Raw genomic sequence first — 24852 nt, forward strand, 5'->3', positions numbered from 1 at the left:
GAAAAATTCAAAGAAATGAATGTTTTTAAAAAATTGGCTCAATTTCTAGAGAAAAAAAGTCTTTAGAGGGGCTGGGGATATGGCTCAAGTGGTAGCACGCTTGCCTGGCATGCGTGTGGCCCAGGTTCGATCCTTTGCACCACATACAAACAAAGATGTTGTGTCCGCCGAAAACTAAAAAAAAAAAATTTTAAAAATTAAAAAAAAAATCTTTAGAAGAGAAAGCACTATTTAGTTTGAAACTTAAAAGTTTAAGGCACTTATTTAAAGTGTACAAGTGACCCATTTTTATTATTACTCATGCACTATAATAGTCTGGAGAGCAGCAGGTTGCTTGAAGATGCCACAAATATTCTTTGAACACTTCAATAAACACAATGTAAACACTCACTTTAATAATGTTTCCTTTGTCAACCAAAACTGAGTGCATTTTTTTCCCTGCCCCAGGCTGAGCCATGACTAGCTGTGTAGCAACAGCAGAGTGCTAAAAGAATTTTTCAACAGTAATTTGCTTGTTCTAATTTACTTTTCAAGGTTGATGATCAGAATCATTACGCTGCTTGCAAAAAGATCTATTTCTATTAATTTGATCCAGTCATTCCTCTTGTTCTCATCATATTTAGTTTCCCTGGCAGCTTCACCAAGTAAGTTAATTGAATCAGAAGTGCCACCAGCACTCCAGTTCTAGTTTTGTATACAAATGAATTTCTATGTCCTTTAGAAACAAATCTGCTACTCCCATTGAGAAAGTATGGGTTTCACAGACATGAATGACTCATGTACTTCCACACTATGGCGATGAAAATGTTGCTTTTTGCTCTTCAAATATAAATATTCTTTCTAGTTGGTGGACAATAATACCAACAATAATATTGAAGTGCTATCTGTTCCATCCTTTTAAAAAAATAAGATGTTTTTTTCAGCCTGAACACAATCATCACTCATAAACCCAATCAAGAAACTGAAGTCTCACATAATTTTACATGATGCATGTGGACAAAGCAAGACTTATTCCAATGTACACTATTCCAAATGCAACAAGAAATAAACTAGCCTCAAAATCTTTAAAACATTTCAAAGTACCTAAATATTTTCCCAATCTTCTTTCTGTGAGAGAATATGTGTTATCATCAAATATTTATAGGACCCTAGTTAAGTGACATGGAAAGCTCACAAGAATCACATTTACACTAAACACAACAAAACATGTACAGAAAAGAAACTCCTCCTTCAATCCCTGGCAAATTAAGGGTTAACAATATAAATTGGATCATGCTTGCTTTGAGATTAGACATAATGGGCTCTGCAATTTTGAAAGGGAAAAAAATCACAGGCTCAAAAATAGATATAGTCATTAATTATCTCTTTATAACCTGCAGAGGGCACTCAAGTCCCTTGAAGGAAAAGGTAAACATTTTAAGAGGGATAATAATAATTTGAACATTTTCATCATTATGTATTTACTAAATAATTTTTTAGAGAAACCATCATTTAAAAGAAGGTCATATAAAGGAAGCATACAGTTTGACTTTAAAAATTTTTTAAAAAATTTTTTCTAGTTGTAGATGGACAGAATGGCTTTGTTTTATTTTTACATGGTTCTGAGGCTTGAACCCAGTGCTTCATGAATGCTAGGCAAGCGCTCTATCACTGATGAGCCACAGCCCCAGCATTTAAATGTTTAATGCATTATTCAACATGCAGATTTTCACTTCCTACTGGAAAAATGGCAGCAGGTAGTTTCCATTCGTGCACATTCATCAATCTGTAAATGCTTGTGCATGTGTTCTGCCACTACACTGACGTCAATTACAGATTAGACAGGTCCTTAGAGAAATCAACCTGGATTCCAAAGTAACCTGCTTACAAGGCAGGACACCAGTGAGATACTCATGCCAATTTTTTTGCTCCAAGCAATATGTGGACAATAATATTAACTCTATAAAACAGTTGATGAGGAAAATTAGAACCTAGTTGAAAAGCTTTTAGCTCTTAAGAGTTTTAACCAATTTGTAAGACTAATCTCATGAGATCCTTGACAATTTTCATTTTAATGAAATTTTAGTTAATTAATGAAATCCCTTCATTAATTAACTAAAATTGTGTTTGGGAAGATATTTAGATATCTTACTTTAAAATATGTTTCTTCTTCTGACATAACATTGAAATGTTTCACAGGGAAACCTGCCAACTCAGACACACTAGCATTGAATGCATTATATAAATACATACACTCATACATATATGTGTACATAAATATATTCTATGAAGGCATATTTTAAAATACACTGCAACATTTTATTAACTAGATACTTAGAGCATGAAATAGTTAATTATTAAAAAACACTTGTTTCTCAGAAACAAAGCCATGGGATCCTGTATTCCTAATGCCATCTTATTATTTTTTTCTGATCCCCAATTTTGTTGTGATTCAATAACTTGCTACCAAAAGGTATTTAGAAACTGGTTATTAAGTTGAAACTAGAGAAGGTTGGTTTGGCGTAAACTTAGATATAGATTTTTTTCTTGCATCATTTCAATTTATAAATTAGAAAACAAAAAGTTTTAAACCAAAAAAAAAAAAAAGTGTTAAGAAGAGGTCTGAATACAACTTGTATTGCAAATTGCTATTAGGATGATGAGCAATTATAAAACATTTCTAAAACTGCTTTATTTATAAAAACAAAATTTATCATTAGTAAAAGTTTAATGCTTAAAAATAAATTTGTTACAAAATACATAAATACATTTAAAGGTCTTGTAATATACTTCGGTAAATCCTCTAATTTAACATCTTGCAAAAAAATACTAATGTTAATAATAATTTTAAAAAGTGAATTGAGAAACATAGCATGGAAAATCTGACACTTTTTTGTCAAATTTCAGAGAATATTTCAAGTTTACATTTGTGAGAGAAGAGGTGTCCAGAAAAATGAGAAAAAGGCAGAAAACATTTAAAATAATTAATATATAGTATTTTGGCAATATTATTTACCTTTCTTTTTGAAAAAATCATTCTGAAAATGAATGCAATTTTTTAAATGGGAATATAACAAACTCTCCTAAAGGAAGGAAAATTTAATAAGGATAGCTTTCAAATCAACAGTCTTAAGATGGATCTGTATTACAACATGTTTTCCCCAACTGGATTTCTTCACCACATACCATGACATTTTCTAGTGGTGGTGGAGGTGATGGGAGGGGTGAGAAACTATGCAGTTTAAGGAAAAAGAAGCATTTTCCCAACTGCAGTTGTTGCCACTCCTTTGATTTTTAAGTTATCTCAGGGCCAGTAAGTATACACTCTTAATACATGAAACAAAATAAAAAACTATACTTGGAATGTATTCTTTGTTTCTTCTTTCTTCAAAGCCTATGCTTCCTAATATCATTGTTAGGTAAAGCAAAAAGAAATGTTTGTTCTATTACGTAAGAAATAAACTTCATTTGGTATTCAATTGACTTTCTAACTTAGCAGACAGGACTTTACATCTTCAAATACTGAAAATAAATTGCATTCTTGGCCCTTGCTTTAAAAGGTTATAGAGAATAAACGCACACCCTGGTAGTGTTCTAGTGATCTCCCTAATCTCAGTTGCACTTTGTCAGAACGAGGTAACTGGTAGTTAAGTGAAATACCCTAGATCAAAGGGGGATTAATCACCAACTGAATCCTTGCTGAATAAACCTGTCATTCAAGAAAATTATTTCCACTGAACTTAGCAGAGGATTGAAGGTATTTGCATAACAGGGACCAACGTACTTCAGCCAGGTTAAAAGGTTCAGAATTCATCCCATGTTTAGCTTTTTGCCTCCTTTTCCTTTCAGCAGCCTGGTACAATGGTTTCTAATCTGATAATACAGCTAACTATCTAAATGATGTCAGAACAGGAAAGTATTGCAAAGTTTGGATGAGGGATGGATCAATTTCACTTTCAGTAACTCCTAAATCTGATTTGTTGGAATTTAAGATGTAATCCTAAAAAAGTCCCTTAAACCTGAGGACTGTTTATTAACATCCCTTTTTTGACCTTTGTCTTAGGAACAACTATTCTGCTGTGGCAGCAGTCCCTGAAGGTTTTGGATAATTCCACTTACCTACTTCCCAGTGGTAGCAGAGAAATCTATGAATGTATATGAAGTATTAAAAATACTAAAACCAAAATGAGAAGACAAATATTAACACTTTTTTACTATGCACAATGTCTGCTGTTAAAAATCTTAAATCACACAATGTGTAAGACTATAATAATTTAAATATAGTGGAAGTATTGAGTTGTCATGAAAAATTTTAAATATTTTATTAGGCAGAAAGTTTAATAAAAATAAAAAAACATTCTCATAAGAATTCCTGATGAGCCTATTTACTTCAAACTTGAGTTGATTATTTTAAACGTATAAAATACCACCAGGATATTGCCTAACTTCAATATTGCTGACTTTAAAAAGTTTTAAAATATTGTTTAGTAAGAAAAGTTTTTACCAAAATCACGAACCATCTTTTCTGGAGTTCATTTTCAGAAATTTAGCTATTTTTCCTTTTGCCTTTGGGATTTGGGGAAGAATAATTACCCATATGATAGACATCAGATTTCATAATCATATTTTGGCACTAAAAGGGAATTTAGAAATTTTCCACCTAGAGCAGGACTGACACCATCCAAATCTTTCACTAGAAGTAGTTGCTCATATTCACTGCAAATGCAAAGCATCTTTCCAGTTAAAAAATGCAAAGAATAGTTATCAAAGAAAATGAATAAAATCCGTAGTGAGATAATTTTTTAGAAAATGATTGAAGTTTTAACCCAAGAAAGGACTCTTAGAGTGTCTTATAGCTTAGAATAAGAACATGTCAATCACGATTAAGCTTCTGGAATCGGAATCCCTTTGAAATGCAGCTGTTTCTTCTTTAATTGTGGCAGCGGACTCTGAAGAAAAGAAAGGTCCAGCCTTAAAGATGAGTAAGGAATACAAAATAGCTCAGGATTAGTTGCGGAGTTCAAAGGTCGCTAATTACACTAAGGAGTTCCCAGACACAGGGAAAACATTAAACAGGTCACCTACCAAACGGGAAACAGACTTTGTCTTCAGAAATTATCCTGAAGTGACAGGTTCCTAGACAAAATCAAAAGCATCATAGTGTGCCCAGCTGATCTTGAAGGGATGAAAACATGAGTTGGTTTAGTTCTGTAGTCTTGCTGGAATGGAATGGCAACAGATGGCATGGGGTTCTCCATCATCTCTATACTTTTCCAGTACTCCTCAGATTTTCCTTAGTTTTCTATAAATGTCAAATCAAAGTCTATTGGTTTTTCTAATTTGTTCACGAAGAAAGTTTTGCTTAAGGAATTATTATGTTGAATCTCTGCCTACTCACTAGATAAATGCCTCTTGCCTACCTTAGTGTACTTTGCTAATAAGCATTTGAATAATCGAAATTTCCAAATGGCTCTATTAGCACAGGTACAACATTAAGCCTTGAGTTGAAGAGATATAAATAACTTATGGGGAAATGTTCTTTCAAAAGGAAAGTTTTTACTACTGATTATCTATGATTAAGCTACAATAATAAGTTAAAGTCCTGGTCAGACAGTTATTCTTCTTTGTTACTTGGGATAATTTTGAACATAGAACTTTATGTATGATAATGCTTTGCAGAAAATGAAGGTTTATAATGAGCAGGATTGACCTTAATTAAAAAATCAAACTTCAAATCCTAAGTTCATATGCACTATCCCTTCAAATTATTATAGCTCTCTTTTGAGGAGTTAGCAGCTTTTTCTAAGCCTTTTCTGAGAAGATTCATTAAAAAACAGTACCCAGAAAATAGTTGAATTGAATATTAATCTGTAATGCATATTTTTTATAATGCTTTTAAATTCTATTCTGTAAAAGAACTTTGACATGAACTAAGTTCTTAGGATCTTAAGATTACTTTTTTCTTGGTCACTTGGAGTCCAACTTGACAATGAACTGCTCTGAAAACAGAATGTGACATCTAATTATAGAAACAGGTAGAGAATAAAGAATATGGCTAATGGTTTCTGAAAAAATAAAAAAAAATTATAATAAGAAAATTAGAAAGACAAATTTAAAGAAAATACACTATTATGTAAGAATAAGAGTAAATAATACTCTACCCACAGAAAGGTTTTTGAGTTTTTACATGAATTTATTCATTAATGGATTTTAATTTAGTAAAATAAGGAAAAAGCAATATTATATCTACCTTTATCTTCAGAAATTGGCTGAAGACATTATATAATTGCAAAACATTACATTATTCTGCAGGTATCCCACCAATCTTTATTTTTTAAAATATGCCTATAGACATCCTAAGCAAAATGTTATTATAGCAGATTAACAAGCTTACTTAAAAATAAACTCTAGAACAGGGATAAATATAATTATGCAGATTCTTTATTAGTCAATGGGATAGTTCTGATTAAGAATAGGTTACTATTTAAGCAAGTCTCCTTTGTCTACATTGGCTGATTTTTCAAGAGATTTATAGTTGTTTCTAATTTGGTTGCTGATATTCTATACCAGCATAATGTACTGGGAGATATATATATATATATTTTTGTATTGGGGATTGAACCCAGGGACACTCTACTACTGAGCTACATCCCCATTCTGTTTTATTTTAAGACAGAGTTGCTCTAGATTGCTAAGACTGGACTCAAACTCATGATCCTCTTGCCTCAGTCTCTCAGGTCTTTGGGATTACAGGTGAGTACCACCATGCCTGGCTTAGTACTTAGGTTTGAAAGAACAAATAGTTATCTTGCATGTCAGGTACAAACCATTGGAATGGCTGCCTGAAGCTCTACACTGAGAAGCCTGAGCTCTTACCCAGGAAGGCTCACAGTAGGAAGAGGGTTGTGATTGATTAGCAGTTATCTGCTATAGGGGTGGGAAGGAACATGTACGGCATGTTGACCTAGGATGAGTCTTCAATAAGTCAGAGTGAATCACGAATTCTTTGTATTCTGAATCACAGTGACAGAAAATCAAAGGGTAACGAACACAGGAGATATTAGCCTTTACAACAATAATATTATATAACAATAATGATATACTATAATATAATATATAATTATATATTAATGCTATGATATATAACATAATATGCAATATATTATAATAATGTTATATGACAAAAATATCATAATATATTATGACATTCTTTCAAACTATATCAGATTAAAAAATGTCAAATATGAATATTTTATAATTAAAATCCTTCAGATTTTTTCACTTACAGGTTATATGAATACACAATAGATATAAAAACTATGATTTCATTTATGCTGTGTTACTATTGTATAAATCCCATTTAAATATTTAAAAAATCACAGTAATAATGATCCATAGGTTACTGGAGCAGGGGCTTTAGAATTCCAGATGTAATAATCAGAAGACACTAGTTTCCGGTCTAAAAAAGGAAAATAAATAAATAAATAAATAAATAATTTCATCTTAGCAAAAAAAACAGGAGAGCAAAGTCATGATTTTTTGTTGAGTGCAATCATTTCATGGCAATCCTTTGAAATATTCATTTTAATTTTATTTTATCAAGGCTTTATTATTAATTTTTACCACTTAAAAAATGTAAGCTCTTTAAATCTTTGAACAATCCATCTTTGAGCTTACATAAAATATCTCTTATTGATGCCAAGTCTGTAAATTTTTTCCTCACATTTCTCCTAAATACTATTTCTTATAAATCATTAATTGTAAAATATTTAATTTTTTTGTTGGTTTCCCTTCTCTAACTTCTTCACCACTGTCCTGATTCTGTTCATCTTATTCTTTATTCATTCAAAGTGTCAAAGATGTAAACCAACAATCAACTTTCTAGCAACATGATAAAAAAAAGTGGCTTTGCTGGGTTTTCATTATAGTTCTGATCAAATGTAAATAGCTTTGCAACTTTAGTCAAATGGCAATCTCTTTTAACTAAACTTTGCTGATATGTGGAATTGAGATAGTAATGCTTCTTTGGATTTAGTCTCAGGCAAATTATTATTATTGTGTATATGTATATCACTAATTATTTAATTCAGCCTTTTCTACCTTTCTTCTTAATAATGCAAAGACTAGTTTGATCCTCAGTTCTGCCATCATGTGACCCTCTGTTTCATCAGTGTCCTTATCTGTAAAATGGAGATAACTCTATATAGGATGCTGTGAGGAGTAATGAGTTAGTACACATAAAATAGAAACTATGCTGAGCACCTAGTAAATAAAAAATATTAGCTATTAATGAAATTAGCATTATTACTATACTATTTTCAGAACAAAGCTGTTAATTGTGAATATAGACTTTATTGCCAAGATGATGGCAAAATAAAGGTTTCACATGGCTGCACAAATTGGCTGTCACTGTCTGAAATAACCAGAGTTAGGAAATAAAGACTAGTTGTAATGATCCATTTAAAAATGAGCTCTTTCAATATTTTGCATTAATAAGCAGGTGTATTAGTGAAACTTATTCTGTATTATGCTCTCTGAAAGTTACATGTTTAGTTAATACTGACAAAATACTTAAAATGTTCTAATTATTAAAAGACAATATATTTCTCATAAATATTTTAAAACATCGCTCTGTTTGTACTTAGACAAAGATACTGGTTGTCCAATATTATGCTTTCATAAAACATAAATGCACTATGAATACTCTTCTATGAATTCATTTAAAAAATACAAACAACAACAAAACTGATGAAAAAATGAGGGAAACCCCAGGGAGGTGAGAAATGAGCTTTTTCTGGTTTTACTAGATAGAATATGTTTCTGAAATTCACAAGAAATTGCTTAGATTCCATAGTTCCAAGTTCTTTAATTCTTTTGAAATATTCAAATACAAAGTCTTGTCCTATTCTTTTTATTTTAGGGACCTTAATTCTTAGTTTAAAAAATATTTATTTAAATACAGAAATAATTTTTATAAATTAGCATCATTGTTATCTAAATATATACATATGATAGCTTTATTCTCCTCAATCTATAAGGCAAAAGGTTCTCCTTAACTTTTCTAATTATACCTCATTCTAGCTACTTTTCTATATCAGCCATGTGTATTTGATCTGAATGAAATAATTTTGAATTCATTTATAAATTTCTTTTTGTCTAGCTATGTTTTCATATAAAGTATACATATATATATGTATAAGATATATATACATACATATATTTCACAACCAGTAAATCCATTGAAGACAGGAAATCATCTTTACAACTTGCCTAGTGGTAGACTAGAGAAGGTGGGAAATAGTGTTTATTGATTATAATATTTGCTAAAAATTACTTAAGTTTTTAAGTAATAATCATACTTACCATCTATTGAATCTATATTATATGCTAAGTGCTTGATCAGTATAATCTTACTTAAACCTCATAACAATTCTAAGGTAATTTATTTCCACTTTAAAGATAAGGAAACGAAAACTTCAGGAAGTTCACTGAAGCAACACAGTCAATAAAATGTTGGAGCCATAGCTTGAATCCTTGTTTGTCCAATACCAAAGTATGTAACCTTGTGAACCACCTTTAAATAAGAGTTTATTATAACCAGAACAAAGCAAATCTGATTTTATAATAAAGCCCATCCCATCTTAATCCTTGCTATTCCAGATCCTATTTTAAACTGGAAAAGACTGAGGGCCATACAAAGTTCAGAAAGTGTTATGCTGGGGTGGATAAAGTCAAAATTTTTACAAATTGGGATTATTCTCCAATTTCTAAATTCTGTTATATTTTAATTTTACCTTAGGTAATAACAACACACCACCATTTAAATCTCATTAAGTTAGTTTGAATCTGTACAACTTACATGAACTTATTTTTGGTTTTCCTGATGCGAAAACTTGAACTGAATGTTGATCCGCATAACATCCGGTAAGTGTGTAATCTAAGATGCTAAAATGAAGCTAGGAAGAGAAATGTACTAAACTGAAGTGATTAGTTGGTAAAAATGATGATCACATTTTTTTCTCTTGATATAACTTTAAAAAATTCATCTCACACAGTTCATAAAATAAAAATCATAAAATATTGAACTTCAATTATGAGTATACATATGTTTAAATATGTATACACATACTCTCTTTCCTTTGCTCTGAAGCCATTTTTTTGTAAGGCTTCCATTATAAAGTGCTTAATACAAACCAGGCACTTCACCAATATGGACTCTAATCCATACAGTATCATTTTACAAATAAGGGAACTGAGGTTCTGAGATGAAGGCAATTAATATCCCAATATGTAAGCAGCAGAACTGGCATCTGACCTCAGACATGGCTGACTACAAAAGCAGATGTTCCTTCTGCTAGGTTGTCTAGTAAACTACATACTCTCTTCTATTCCAAGGGCTATGTGATTGTGATATATTTTACATCATAATTCTTTTATAGGTGGAAATATATATACCTTTTAGTGAAATAAGAATGTAATTACTAAAACAGAAACATTAGCTTATCTGGTCTTTGGAGAGAATGGGCTGCACTACTTAATTTTCTAAGAAACTGAAATTTAACTCTTACAGAATCGAGCTTAGAAATTTTCCCTTCCCTCACATAAAAAAAACTTACAAAATGTAATCAATAGTTCCTAATTTCATTGATAATGTGAGGTTATCACTGTAAATGCCAATTATTATACTGTACTATAATAGAGTGAGGCAGTAGCTTCTTTAAAGATAGGATGCCTGAATCAAAATCACATTCACAGGAAAAGGTTTATATCTTACATAGTTCTAGTCTCCTTTTGCTGTGGTTCTCTTCATCTCTGCTGTTAAATGATCCTGATTTTGCAATACCATGTTATCTTTTCTATGCTTTTATTTTTGGCAGTGCTGGGGATCAAACCCAGGATCTCATGTGTGATAGGCAAACGCTCTACCTTATATTGATTTTTTTTCCTTTCTTCCTGTAAATTTCTCCCATTTTTTAAGTTTCTTCTTTAATTGCTGAACTTATTGATCACATGCATAGGATGTTATTTTTAAATCTTAACATATTATTCCTGCTGCAACTCAAATAATTTTTTATATGTATTTTTTAGTTGTAATTGAACACAATATCTCTATTTTAATAATTTATTTATGTGGTGCTGAGGATCGATCCCAGGGCCTCTCACATGCGAGGTGAGTGCTCTACCACTGAGCCACAACCCCAGCCCCTCAAATAACTTTTGATAGTATGGGGTTTATGCTTGCTTGTTCAGTGTAATTCTGAATGCTGGAAGTTATGTATGACAAGGTTGACTTCCACATGACTAAGATAACATAAAACACATTCAGTTCATTCACTGAAAATAAATATTAATTGGAAAGTCGTTAAGTGATGGAAATTAACAGAAAAATGATAATATCTACCTTTGAAGAACATGCAATGTGGTAATACCCCACATATTTTTTTTCTGAAAAATTAGGACCTTTTATAATAATCTTTGAAACAATGCTAATAGATGTAGTTGAAGACAACATGGGGAAAAAAACCCAAATTATTGCCAATATATTTCTGATTTCTTTTTTTTTTTTTTAAAGAGAGAGTGAGAGAGAGAGAGGGAGAGAATTTTTTTTTTTAATATTTATTTTTTAGTTCTCGGCGGACACAACATCTTTGTTGGTATGTGGTGCTGAGGATCGAACCCGGGCCGCACGCATGCCAGGTGAGCGCGCTACCGCTTGAGCCACATCCCCAGCCCATATTTCTGATTTCATCACCAATTCCTCTAATTGCCTTTATGGTCAGATTTCAATCTCCTTTGATAGCATTTTACTTTCTTGTTACCTTTTTAATCACTCCATTAATTTTCCTCAATGGTTTTTCTGAATCTTTACTATTTTTCTTATTTTTTTCTAATCTTAATCATTTCCACTACTTCAACTATTTCTTCTCTGTAGGTAACTCCTAAATCCTTATATGCAGCTGAGCTTTTCCTTGAGAAATCAAGTTTTAAGTTTTTAGCTATCCACTGGACACTTGAATTAAGATATGTTGCTATTATCCAGTATCATATATATAAAGCTCACTCTTTCCCAATGTTTTCAATATCAATACTTTAATTCATGTATATTCACCCATTCAGAAATATTTATTGGTAGATAATGGGGATTAGGTCTTAGGGATAAAACAATGGATAAATGAAATTCATACAGTCACTGCCCTCTTGAAGGTTCAAGTCTGGTTTAAATGACATACTTTTTTGAATAACACCATCTTTTTTAAAAAATTTTTTTCTTAAGTCCCAGCCCATAACACCATCTTTTGACTTGTTATTTTTTCTTGTCTCTATATTAGTGACTGAGATTTTATAATCAGTATGGCTTAGAGTAGCCCATTTTTTTTCTTTCTACTGATACAACACTAGTTCAACATCAACTTAGTACCTTTCATGTGCCACATTAATGTAGCTATAAAATATTTTTGATGTCCTTATTTTTTCTCACTTATTTCCTTCACATTCATTGAAGATTAATATTCACAAAGTATCACTTTGTACAAACCACTCCTCTATTAAAAAAATATCCAAAGTTTTTATAAAAGAGTCACACCTTCTACATTTCAAACCTAAATTATACAGTCAGTCTTATACAGTATGACACTTTTTAGCACTTCAACCTAAGTGTGTCTTGCTTATTCTTCACCCCTTTAAGTCTTTTTAAATTAAATAAATACAGTCAATCTTCAAGTCTCCTTATTCATGCTTAACTAGGCCTCAGAGTTTGCTTTAACTCTACTTTCCCTTGACCTCCTTGGCCAGAAAGGCTCACTTCTTCCTTCAAACACCAAAAGCAGTTAATTGATGTGCATTATTGAAAAATCCATAGAGAGTAAAGACTACATTTGACATTTTTCATAAATAAATTTGTAATTTGATGATTAAATGCTGGGTAGTTTAAGTTGGGTTATTTAGATGTATTTAATGATCTTAGTTAAGTTGGGGTATTTAAGTATATTTAATGTTCTTCCTTAAAATTTATATTAATCAAAATAGAAAAATGATTAGTACTAACCAAAAAGAATAAAACAGAATCTAAAAAAGCACAGAATTAAAAACAATTTGCTGTAAAACATTAAAAATCAACTAGGTAAATGCAATTTAGAAACAAAGGAAGAAGTTCTGATGTAGTGAACCATGCAAATATGTTTACCTTTACATATGCTGTATCTCCAATACAAATCTGGTCAAATGGTTGTTTGTCATGGCTCTTGGCTCCAAAGGTTATAGTTCCAGAAAGACTAATTTCCATTGATTTGGGGAACTTCTGGCCTAAAAACACAAATCAACTATTTTTTTAAAAAAGTAGAGCCTATATAGCAAATGAAAGGGAAAAAAGATCAACAAACAAAATCTTGCTCACCAATAATCCAGATCAGTAAGCTTTTCTCTCGAAATACTTCAAGCTGGCCAAAACTAACTTTGTATTCTAATTGTGTAATTGGACCTCTTTACAGAGAAAATAGAAAAAAAAAAAGATCACAAATATAACAGCTTTAAATCAAATCTTGTTACTGTTACTTAATACAAAGACAGCAAAAAGGCAGATATGAATTCAAATTTGTAGAATAAAACAGAATAATAAGTACCTCAGAAAATACTAGAAACTGCATAGACACTTATGATATATATACATTTCATTGCTATTGACTTGTATGCAAAGTTCAGTGAAATTGCTAGAAATGAAGCCAGTAGTAAATAATCTTCACGGGGGTTAACTGGTTTCTTTATAATTTACTAACAAGTTTAACTACAAAAGTAAAGACACATTTAAAGGTGCATGATTATTATTTTTATGATTATGTTTTGGTTCAGAATCAGCATTCATTTGAGTAACAAAATTATTTAGTTCTTGAAAAAATAAGGTAAAAAGCAAATACAATTTGCTAAACACAATTAGGGGACAGTGGGAATCTACTACAGAAGGCAGACATCACAACATCATGTTATTTATCCCTACCTATTGTAAAAAGGTATATGAGCTTCACAGAATTCAAAATTATTTTTCACACTTTCATGAAGTTTTAAATTAACTTTTATTTTTAGTTGTATTTCTTCTTCTTTCATTTGATAGAAACCCAAAATTGGTGGTACAGGGACCTGAAAACAAACATAAATTTTTATGAAATTCTCAGGTTAATGGGTCTAAAATACTAATGGTAATGGGGGAGGGAGTTCTTGTGTATATTATACACATTACATTACGTGAATGTGCATATACACACACACATATACAAACCTAATCATTATATACAGATCTGTCTATGATACAGAGTGAGTTACTCCAACTGTTTTGACAATAGCAATAATGGGTCTATAAAAGGACAGAGATTCTTCTACCCCTTTCTGTTCCCAGACGAGAAAAGATGCCTTATAAAGGGGTACAATATATTCTCCTCTCCAAATTATTTGACCTAGAGCACAGAACATGTACTAGACATACTGATAACTGCTGCCCTGCCCATAGTTTCTAATGTTCCATCTGTATTCTGTAACTGCATTCTTCCCACGTTCCTCAACTCAGGAGTAACTCAGAAGTAGCTTGACTGGTCATCAATAACTGACTAAAGGGGAAAAAATTTGTAGCCTGGGGTAAGCCAATCATTCCTATTAGTAGATCAGAAATTAGACATAGAGACTCTGCTTAAATAATGTAGATCTTAGAGCTTTAAAATCTTATGCAAGCATAGAAAGTTGAAAGAGAAGACAGAAACAGAGATAAGACAATGTGGACTTTTGGTATGAAGTGATTTTAATTTTTCATATCCAATGTGGTCTGGGTCTACCTCTTTTCTTGAATGACAATGAAGACTGCCTATTGTCTTCTCAAAATAATTTTTCCTAACTAAGGTCTACTATTATACTGATTGATAACTAGGGCAGAAACAAATGGCACATTATAGTAAAAACAGGTTGGACTTTGGGATTCTGAAAAATCTGGGTTTAAATTAAAGTTCTGCCATTTATCAGTTACATGTAAAACATGACTAAATCATATCAAAATCTATTCTGTGAGTGTGGACTTCCTCTTAGGAATAATAATAAAAAAATTTCCCCGTCAACAGAAGAATGGATAAAGAAAATGTGGCTTCTTACAAGAAGAATGTAATTGTGGCATTTGCAGGTAAATGGAGAATATCATGTTAAGCAAAGTTAAGCCAATCCCCCCAAACCAAAGGCTGAATGTATTGAGATGTGAATGCTAATTCACAATAAAGGTGAGGTAGCTAGGGATTAAGCAGAGGGGAGTAAGTGGGGGCGGGGGGAATGGAGGTAAGAAGAACAGTAGAATGAATTGGGTATTACCCTATGTGCATATATGACTACATGACCAGTGTAATTCCACATTATGTACTACCAGAAGAATGAGAAGTTATATTCTATTTATATATGTTGTGTCAAAATGCATTCTACTGTCACATATAACTAATTAGAACTTACTAAAAAAGTAAAAAATTGTTGACTTTGAAAGCTTTTTAATGTTGTTACAGACACCAGAGATTAACAGGTAGTCTATTTGAAGAAATGAATCTTCATCTTCATCTCTCAATTATTGTCTGGTAAATAACTTCTGAAAAATTCTTGTTTGGACCAAGTGTACAAATGATTGCTTATCAATAATATTTAAAAAGATCAGGAAAGTCTCAAACTTTTCCAAGATTATTTACCTGGGAAGTATAGTAGCATAAATTGAATGACTCTAAAGGTGGAGTGAATGGAAATTTATAAGGCCCACTAAATGCAGAATCATCCACTGCATCAATGCTGCTAGAGGTCAGAATGGCAGAATCAAGAGAAGTCACACAAGGATGAACTAGAATATCTTGAAGTGGAGATCCATTGGTGGGGAGGTTCAAGCTGATGGTGACATTTGGCATGATTCCTTCTAAATCACACTGTAATACAAGCAGAAATAGATATTACCAAGATATTGGAAACATACACCTTCTATTTGAGGCTTTTCTGAATTTATCAAAGTAATTTCCCCCAACTGAACTAACTTTTTTTTCTGCAGGAACTAATCTATTTGCTTTCTGTTTTCTGATACTTGCAAGGTGCTATAGTCAGGTACCAAGAGAGCCTTCATATACCCCTCTGCTTATCACTATATCTCTGAGAAAGAAATGTTAAAAGGATGGGGATGTAGAATACTTGCTTAACATCATGCACAAAGCCCTGGATGCCTTTCCTGGTATGGGGAAAAAATGTTGAATCTATTCACTACTCTACATTCCTTTTGTAATCATATTTGTTCAGGGCTTCAATTTGTTATACCTCTAAAAATGTATCCATTTGTTTTCCTGTCATCAATCCATCTTTCATTAATGTCAGAACTATCTTAATGAACCACAATTTTTATTATATAGTATCCATGCTCAAAATGTTTCATTGTTTGGTCCCTGTCTAAGTCTTTAATCATTTTCCACCCTATGAACTCTGTTGTAGACATAGAGGATTCTTGCATTTCCCTGAATAATTCATATTGTCATACCTTCATATGTACCATTGCATGTGCTGTTTCCTTCAGTTAAAATGTTTTTTTTCTTACTATAAACTTTAACTCTTCATGTCTAGCTCATTTCATATTTTGTATGATGCCTTACATTCTGAATCATCACGTCTACAGCCCACCTCTGCCATGTAGATGCCTAGAACCTTCTTCCATACATGACTTGGGTTAGACTATCAGTGGAAGTTAGTAATGAGACACACAGAAGAAAGAAGGGAAAGGAAAGCCATTATTCTTAGGAGGTCGTGGAAACCAGATATGACAGTTTCACAGACCTCTCCCTGAACACCAGCTGTAGCACATTCACAGATCTTTTCATGAACTCCACTTTCTCCAGAATGAAACTGTTACTCTTTCTGGAAGGTTGCAACCAGAGGAAGACTTGTATTTCCCAAGCTCCTCTCATACTTGAATAAGCACTAATATCTGGATTTCTAGATATCTTATAGTACACACTGGCTAATTAAACCATATTGAGCCAGGCACAGTGGCACAGCACATACCTATTATCCCAGAGCCTCTGGACACTGACGCAAGAGGATCACAAGTTCAAAGCCAGCCTCAGCAACTTAGGGAGGCCCTAAGCAACTTGGGGCTTGAATCCAGGGCCTCATGCATGCTAGGCAAGTGCTCTACCACTGAGCTACAACTCAGTCTCTCCAGTGTTTCCACTTTGAAATTATCTGCTTCTTTATTCTCTATATGTAAGCTAATAAGAATTAAAAGTAGTTGTGGTTTTTGATGGATATTTATGAAGATAATAAAAAACATTTGATAAAAAGTACTATTAAAATTATGTTCAGTTTTTGATTATTAAATTATCCTGTAGCAGTCTAACACCTTAAAGAGGTCAGAGAACCAGCATCTTATAAAAACCTCCAACGAATTATCCACTCTTCAAGCACTTAAAAGACCAGATTATCAGTCATTTACTATAGGATGAGGATGTCCATTCTAACTGAACATCTTTTTTTTTTTTTTTTGGTGGTGGTACTGGGGATTGAACCCAGGGCCTTGTGCATGTGAGGCAAGCACTTTACCAACTGAGCTATATCCCCAGCAGAATGTCCATTCTAAAAGGGATGTGTGTACTACCCTTTAAATCAGTCAGGCTTATATAAATGTGAATTTTAAAAATACATGTTTTAAAAACAGAAGGCATCTAAGTGCTTGTCTTATTTTAAAAATGACAAATGATTCGCAAAACTGTGTGACATTTCTGAAGATACATAGAAAAATAGTGGCAGAGTAAGAATTAGAACTTCAGAATTAGAACTTAATTAGTTCTAATTAAGAATTAGAACTACAGGCTTTCAGTGCATCAGGTTTTCTATTAGACTTAAGATAAAACGAGGATAGTTATTTCCATTTATAATGGACTTCATAATAAAAATCTTCCTTTAAATATTTCTTTAAACTTCCCCATAAGCAATCTACTAGGGTCAGCTTATCAATCAGTGGAGACATTTAAATATTATTATATTAATTAGCATTTCATTATATACAATTTATTCCTTGTTTATTGAAACAGGATGAAAAAAACAGAAATGGTGAATTATCTTATTTTCATTATACCAAACTAACCAAAAAAAAAAAAGAAAAAAAAAAGATTTTTGACTACTTTAAGATTTATGAATGACATAGTCCATGTTTTAGGACTATTTACAATAGTTCTTTCTAAAAGAATGAATATATTTTGACCTTGATAGAAGTACATTTAACATAGACAAAAGTTTTCAGTCACTTTTTTTTTTTTTTTTTTTTTTATGGTCCTGGGGATTTAACCCAGGGACACTTTTACTACTGAGCTACATCTCCAGTCTTTTTATTTTTCACTCTGAGACAGGGTCTTGCTCACTAAGTTGCTCAGGGCCTCACTAAGTTGCTGAGGATGATCTGGAACTTGCAATCCCTCTGTTTTACTCTCCTGAGCTACTTTCATTATGATTAAAAGGGAACTGAAAAGAAATACCCAATTTCCCTGTCAGGACTATTCTGATTCTCTGTTCTCGAAATCTACTTTTATCCACAGGATCTACCTAGCCACTTAACATTAAAGGATGATGGAAAAATAAAGACATCTGAGAAAACTATTAATACATACTGATAAGAGTTTACTTGGAGGATTTTTATTTTTGGTCATTATTCAACATGGCATTAACCACTTGCTAACTCTATTAACATTTCCATTCTTTCCCCATCTTCTAACTTTAAACCACAGAATCCGATACTGATCTGTTACTTGTTTAAATAAAAAAAGAGCACTTCAAAATGATTTTAGCTATCATATCAGAGAATTAGTCAATTTCATGTGTTAGAGAAAATGGAAAATAGGGTAATTTTAAAATATGTTCACAAATTCTCTCTTTGTTCCAAAAAGTGGAACAAATCCCATACCTCTTATGAACAGACTTAGTGACTTGCTTTTAAATAATTATCTTCTGATTCAATCTTTTTCTCTCATATCATTTGATTCAAGGGGAGCCAGTCCCCAAATTGTGAGGACACTTAAGCAGCCTGTTTAAAGGTTCACATGTAAAGGAAATGAAGCCTCCCTCCAATTACCAGCACTAATTTGCCAGCCATATGAGTGAGTCATCTTGCATGTTCCAGCTTTCAAATGACTATAGACCCAACCAAAATCTCGACCCTTATCTCTTGACTTCTTCTACATTAGAAGTTCCCAGCTAATCCCCAACACCACAAAACAAAACAAAACAAAACAAAACAAAACAAAACAGAAGTTCCCAGCTAAACTACTCCTGAAGTTATGACCCACGGGAACTATGAGGATAATAATGGAGCAATTCATCACATAGTTATAAGTAACTAAAATAACTGGTAAAAATGCAAATAGATGACATCAAATTTCATATGTCTATCATCTAATTATACCCTAAAGATTAAAAAAAAAACAAAGATACCACTTAACAATGTAAAATACAAGTAATAGAATTTTACTTTCTCCATATATGTTAAATGGTATGATAAAGCAAATACCCAAGAAAATCTCACCTTGCAAATGACTGCTCCAACAACTTGCCATGTATCTGCTATATCCTGTTTATCATATTGCATGGATTTTACCTTTTCAGTAATAGAAACAGAAACCTGTGGTTTTCCTTTGTATGTTCCAGCTTTCCAAGCTGGCTGTTTCTGTGGCTGAGACACAGAAGCAAAATTAATATTATCCAATGAATTCTGTAAGTTGGCATCTAATAAAGTACCAAATGGACAAGCCTGAAGAAGCAATTTAGGCAACTGGCTCAATTTTGTATTTAGTTCAGTATCATTTTTTTGACTAGAATAAAGAAAATCTTGTATACCAAAAAGAAGTTCCAAGCCTTGTGAAATTCCACTGATGCTAATTAATGGTGGATGAGGGGAGAGAGTTTGTTCAACAAGTGGAACACTAGCATATATCATGCCATTCTTCAGAAAAGCAACCACTGGCCAGAGTTCTTCACCTCCTACTGAAAGTCTATATATGGTTGTTTTATTGATGTGTGTACAACTATCACGACGCTCTACGAAGTCCTTATCATCATCCAATAATCTAAGTTCAAAAAGGAGTGCTTTAAGAAAGGGACCATCTTCAGGAATAGGCACATAACTTGCTCCATTGAATACTTTGGCTCTCTTTTCAACGGTTGGATAACGTCTGCATTAGGAAAACAAGAAACATTATAAATGATTCTTTCAAATAAAATAAAAATGGAGGAATTAAGAAAAAACCCTAAAATACAAGGCAAACAGGAATAACAATAAAACATAAAATTACAAATATACATACCCATAAAAGCCAAAATCCCCAAAACATATGTTAAATTCCTATCAGAATAACTGTTTTACATTTGAGGTTGTTCCAAATGATAAAGTGTCATCTATTACTGAAAATGCTTAGTTATTTTTTAAATAGGTAAAGTACACCAATTCTAATTCAAAAATTTGTCAGGCACTCAGATTCCTTCTTGGTAGACAGAGTATATATACCTAGACCATTTTAGGCATTCATAGGATTTTTTTTTTTTTTATTCCATCCTAGAGGAGTAGGACTAAAGAAGTGATTCAATTTACCCTCTGAAATTTTGGATCCACTAGTTAAGATGATATGATTAAAGAAATGTTCTATTCTACTTAGTCTATAGTGAATAACACCCTGAGTCTACTTGCTAAACTTTTTAAAAATACGGAACATTGTTTTATTAGTAATAGTTTAACTCTATGGCTCTGGAAAACACTATTAAAAAAAGAAGTCTGAATATTCCTTTATGGTTTGCATGTCTGGGTTAAATGGTAAGTTATTAATTTATTTTCTTTTTCCTTCTTTCAGGAAACAGAACAAAAGATGTTTTTGCTCATTTATAGAAATCTGTTAGTCATATTTTCTTAGTTTAAAAAAAATGTATTTTCCCCCCGTTCTTTCCTGCTCCACTTCAAAGTCTAGGATGAAGCTGTCTGTTAGCTACTGACTTTTGAGTAAATCATCTAACTTTCCTATGCCTATTTTCTTATTTATAAAGTAAATGGGAGGCTTGGGGGTGTAGCTCAGTGGAAGATCACATGCTAGTGTGAGGCCCTGGGTTCAATCCAGCAAGAAAAATAAAAGGATGACAAAAATCAGCAGTTTTTAATCAAGAGTCAAAAACATACTTACATAAAAGTTTTTTCCACTAATAAAATTCTGATGTTGCTAATAATGTTTAAAAGAAAAATAAGGTTACATTCAAAGTTAACCATTTATGAACAAACCTCACTTTTTAAAATTATAATGTATTTTCTTGACTGAGGAAGGGGAAGATTCAGCCAGCATATCATTTGTGATGCATCTTATTCTCTGTTTACCTAGAGGACAAAGTTTTTAAGTGTAAAAATTTCATGACTGAATGTAAAGATGATTAATATGGGATCTTACACATGTCTCTCTATGTGTTCAATAAATATTTTGTTGGGTTATTTGACCTGTCATTTCAAATTTATTCTGAGCTATTTGTAAAACATGACTCAAACCTTAATTGGCCCTAAAATTAGGGATACAATAACAACTTAAGCCAGACTTAAGCTGATACAATTATTATCTGGACAGCAAACCTTTCCAGAATCAAAACTAATTTTTGCTGTGGGAAATAAATGGTTAGATAGAGGAAAAATCACTTTTCTTATTAAATCTTAAACAATAGTTATTATCCTTTGTTGTACTAATTAATAATATGCCAAAGCATATCTCTTTAGTCCTAACAGTAATCCCAACAGATCAGGAATCTGAATAATAAAACATTACCAATTCATTCAAATAATAGAGAACTAAAGTCACAGATGTATTATTTGGTCACTTTGCTGCTTCCATGGAGTTGTTGAGAAGCTCAATCAAATATATCTGAGGTTTCTTCTAAAATAGAATTCTGAGCACACTGAGAAAACATTTTTTGCATGACTTCTTCAAGGAACATATTTTCTTAAGCAGTAAAAACTTTCACTTCTATATTAAAATACACTACAAAGCCACAGACATAAAAACAGTATGGTACTGGTACAAGAAAGACAAAAAGAACTGAGATAGACCAATGTTTTTATGGGGGAACATAATAACTATTATTAGTAATTTCATCACTCAACAAATAAAAGATATACTGCTTTGAAGATGTTAGGAAGGGCTGGGGATGTGGCTCAAGCGGTAGCGCGCTCGCCTGGCATGCGTGCGGCCCGGGTTCGATCCTCAGCACCACATACCAACAAAGATGTTGTGTCCGCTGAGAACTAAAAAAATAAATAAATATTAAAAAATTCTCTCTCTCTCTCTCTCTCTCCTCTCTCACTCTCTCTTTAAAAAAAAAAAAAAAGATGTTAGGAAAACTGGTCCATGATAAGAAAGAAATAAAATGGGATTCCTGCCATCTCTAAAGATGCTCTACAGATGGATTAAACTTCTAACTATAAGAGATAAAATTGCAAAATTCAGAGGAGATAATGTGGAATGATATCTTTGGGAAATAAGGGTAGAGAAATAGTTCAAAAAATTCCTGAGGAGCTTACTACTCCAATTGCATTAAAATTAGTGATCTGTTTAACCAAGAACAACATTAAATTGACAAAAGATAAATTTAAAAATCTATACTAACAATGACGTGAATTAGTATTAAGAATACATAGCAAACTCCTACAAATCAACAGAAAAAAAAAACAGTAACTTTCAAAGGAAAAAAGGACAGGGGATATATATGAGGCTATTCACAGAAGAGGAAACCCAAAGGACTAACCATTATTGCTACACAGAGAAATGTCAATCAATTAGAATACGTGTCAGGAAAGAACAGATATAGGAACCCTCACTAATCACTGGTGAGTCTGGATGGGTGCAATTAGCATTTTGAGAAGCAAATTAATTATTTGGAAATATTTATTCAAAATCAGCATATGTATGCACTATGGACCTGTTTGATGATGTCTACTTGAGAATTGTTCAGATGGCTATGAATTGGAAGCCACTTTGCAGATTATCACTAGGGAAAGGAGATAGGTAAAACGTGGAGGTAAACGAGTACTACAGAGCAAGTAGAAGCAACAGCCTAAATCTAGAGTACAATAGAGACACTAAACACATGAAGTTATTTAAACTTATATTAAAACTAAGCAAAATTAACAAGTGAGTTTCTCAGATCAGCCACAGTTCAAAAGCTCAATACCTACACATGCATGTGGCTATATTAGCCAACACAGGTTTAGAACATTTCCCCTTTCCATCAATAGTAGAAAAATTCTATAGGATAGTGCAGCTCTAAATGAACACAAAATAATATGATGTTTCTAAGAGCACTGGGAAGTCTGACAAATGCAACAAAAGGAAAGCTAAAGCACAATTAATTATATAATTTGACAAATACATATAAACAAAAGGATAATAAGAACATGTAAGAGTTACCCGCTGGAACAGGAGAATGGCAGTTAGAAACAGGTAAGCAAAGAGAATATATTAGTAAAATGAAGATATTTTGGATGAATAATGAGGCTGATGAACCATGGACCAAAGAATAATACTAATTTCTTGTGTTTGAGGTCCAACAACAATAAATGTAAGCCAAGTGTTCTGAAAGAAAATGGTAAACTCCAACTCTGATGCCCTCAGTAACAAAAATTGTTTAGGCTGCAAAAGCAATGTCTCATATCTACATTGCCAATTACTTTAAAATTACATCCTTCTTTATCTGGCTTAATCTCATTTCCATCAGGCTATGTCACTATAGACGGAAGAATGAATAAATAGCAAAAAAGAACTCTAAGTGGTCACCTAAGTGGTCACCAAGAATAAAAGGTGAAACAGATTACTTTCCCTAACATTTTACAACGAATTATTGTATACAGTTCTCTTCATAAAACTATCTTGATAAAATATGGAGAGCTGTAAAAGTGGGACTAGATCGCTTACACGATCTAAGAAAAAAGTGAATGCAATTCTTCATACTTCCTTTTCTTCATCAACCGGGAACTAGCAATGTGTTTAGCAATGACACAAAATAAGATGAAAATAAGTCATACTGCTTAGCAAGGATTTTTTCTAATGAGTTAAAATGTCCTTGATTTTATCAATGAGTCGAAACTTTTAAAACGTGTTTATACTGTTTTTTCCTTTTTCCTTTATCATCTCTGTATCAATCCTAAGCAGATGCAGTTAATTTTAAGATGCAATAATACTTACACTAGAAAACGCATGTAATAATCTGTCAGGCAACAATTCGTTTTATTTTTACAACAGTATAAAATATTCACTAAATAGGCAAAACAGAGGTTAAGTAACTTGACCAAGATCATTGGTGGCAGACCTGGGATACAATGCATCACAAAACAATGCCACATCAATGAATCTTCGATTGATCATTCCTGGGGATTCAGATTTGCATTTACCTGGAGAATCTCACGGTGCCACAAAGTGGAGTTCCTGGTTCGTGGCGTATAAGCCACACTGCCCGCTGGGCCATAGTAAGCCACTAAAGCATAAGCTCAGCTCCTTACCAAAGTCGCCACCAAGTAACAGCGCAGACCGGCTTTCTCCGCGGGATTCTTAACTGAAGTCCCGAGATTCGCCCTGCGCCACACACGAACTCACTAGAGATGCTGGCTCTTTCAAGGGAGGTGAAAAAAACCTCTGATTCTATCCTGGTCAAAACATACCACAAAAAGTTCTAAAAATCCGCACCTAGAATCTTGAGAAACGTATCCCCAGCAAACCCAGTATTTTCTTCCTCTAATTTCCACTTCCGGGATGGTGGCCCGCAAGGATCAAGGTTCCTCACTTGCCCAAGCACCCAGCCTCTCTTCGGTTCGCCAGCCGCTAGCTT

General features: G+C 32.6%; 1 protein-coding gene and 1 non-coding gene across 3 annotated transcripts in view; both read right to left on the reverse strand.

The window, feature by feature from the left end:
- The window catches only part of Ap5m1 (adaptor related protein complex 5 subunit mu 1), a 37192-nt gene extending 12353 nt beyond the window's left edge, over window positions 1–24839 (reverse strand). The window contains exons 1-8 of one of the 2 annotated variants that reach the window (XM_026384090.2): window positions 24419–24839; window positions 19535–20180; window positions 15678–15905; window positions 13970–14109; window positions 13373–13458; window positions 13163–13281; window positions 9839–9935; window positions 7251–7438 (exon numbers count right to left, since the gene is read on the reverse strand). In XM_026384090.2, the coding sequence (XP_026239875.1) occupies window positions 7356–7438; window positions 9839–9935; window positions 13163–13281; window positions 13373–13458; window positions 13970–14109; window positions 15678–15905; window positions 19535–20180; window positions 24419–24492 (1473 nt within the window). In that variant the 5' untranslated portion in view covers window positions 24493–24839 and the 3' untranslated portion in view covers window positions 7251–7355. Of the gene's footprint in view, window positions 1–7250; window positions 7439–9838; window positions 9936–13162; window positions 13282–13372; window positions 13459–13969; window positions 14110–15677; window positions 15906–19534; window positions 20181–24418 lie in introns of those variants that run through there. The other variant, XM_026384091.2, reaches the window with a different exon arrangement.
- Trnav-cac (transfer RNA valine (anticodon CAC)) lies at window positions 17505–17577 on the reverse strand. Its single transcript has one exon. It is a non-coding gene; the product is annotated as a tRNA-Val (tRNA).
- Window positions 24840–24852: the final 13 nt, after the last annotated feature.

The sequence above is a fragment of the Urocitellus parryii genome, chromosome 6 (genome assembly GCF_045843805.1).
Source record: "Urocitellus parryii isolate mUroPar1 chromosome 6, mUroPar1.hap1, whole genome shotgun sequence".
Lineage (NCBI taxonomy): Eukaryota > Metazoa > Chordata > Mammalia > Rodentia > Sciuridae > Urocitellus > Urocitellus parryii.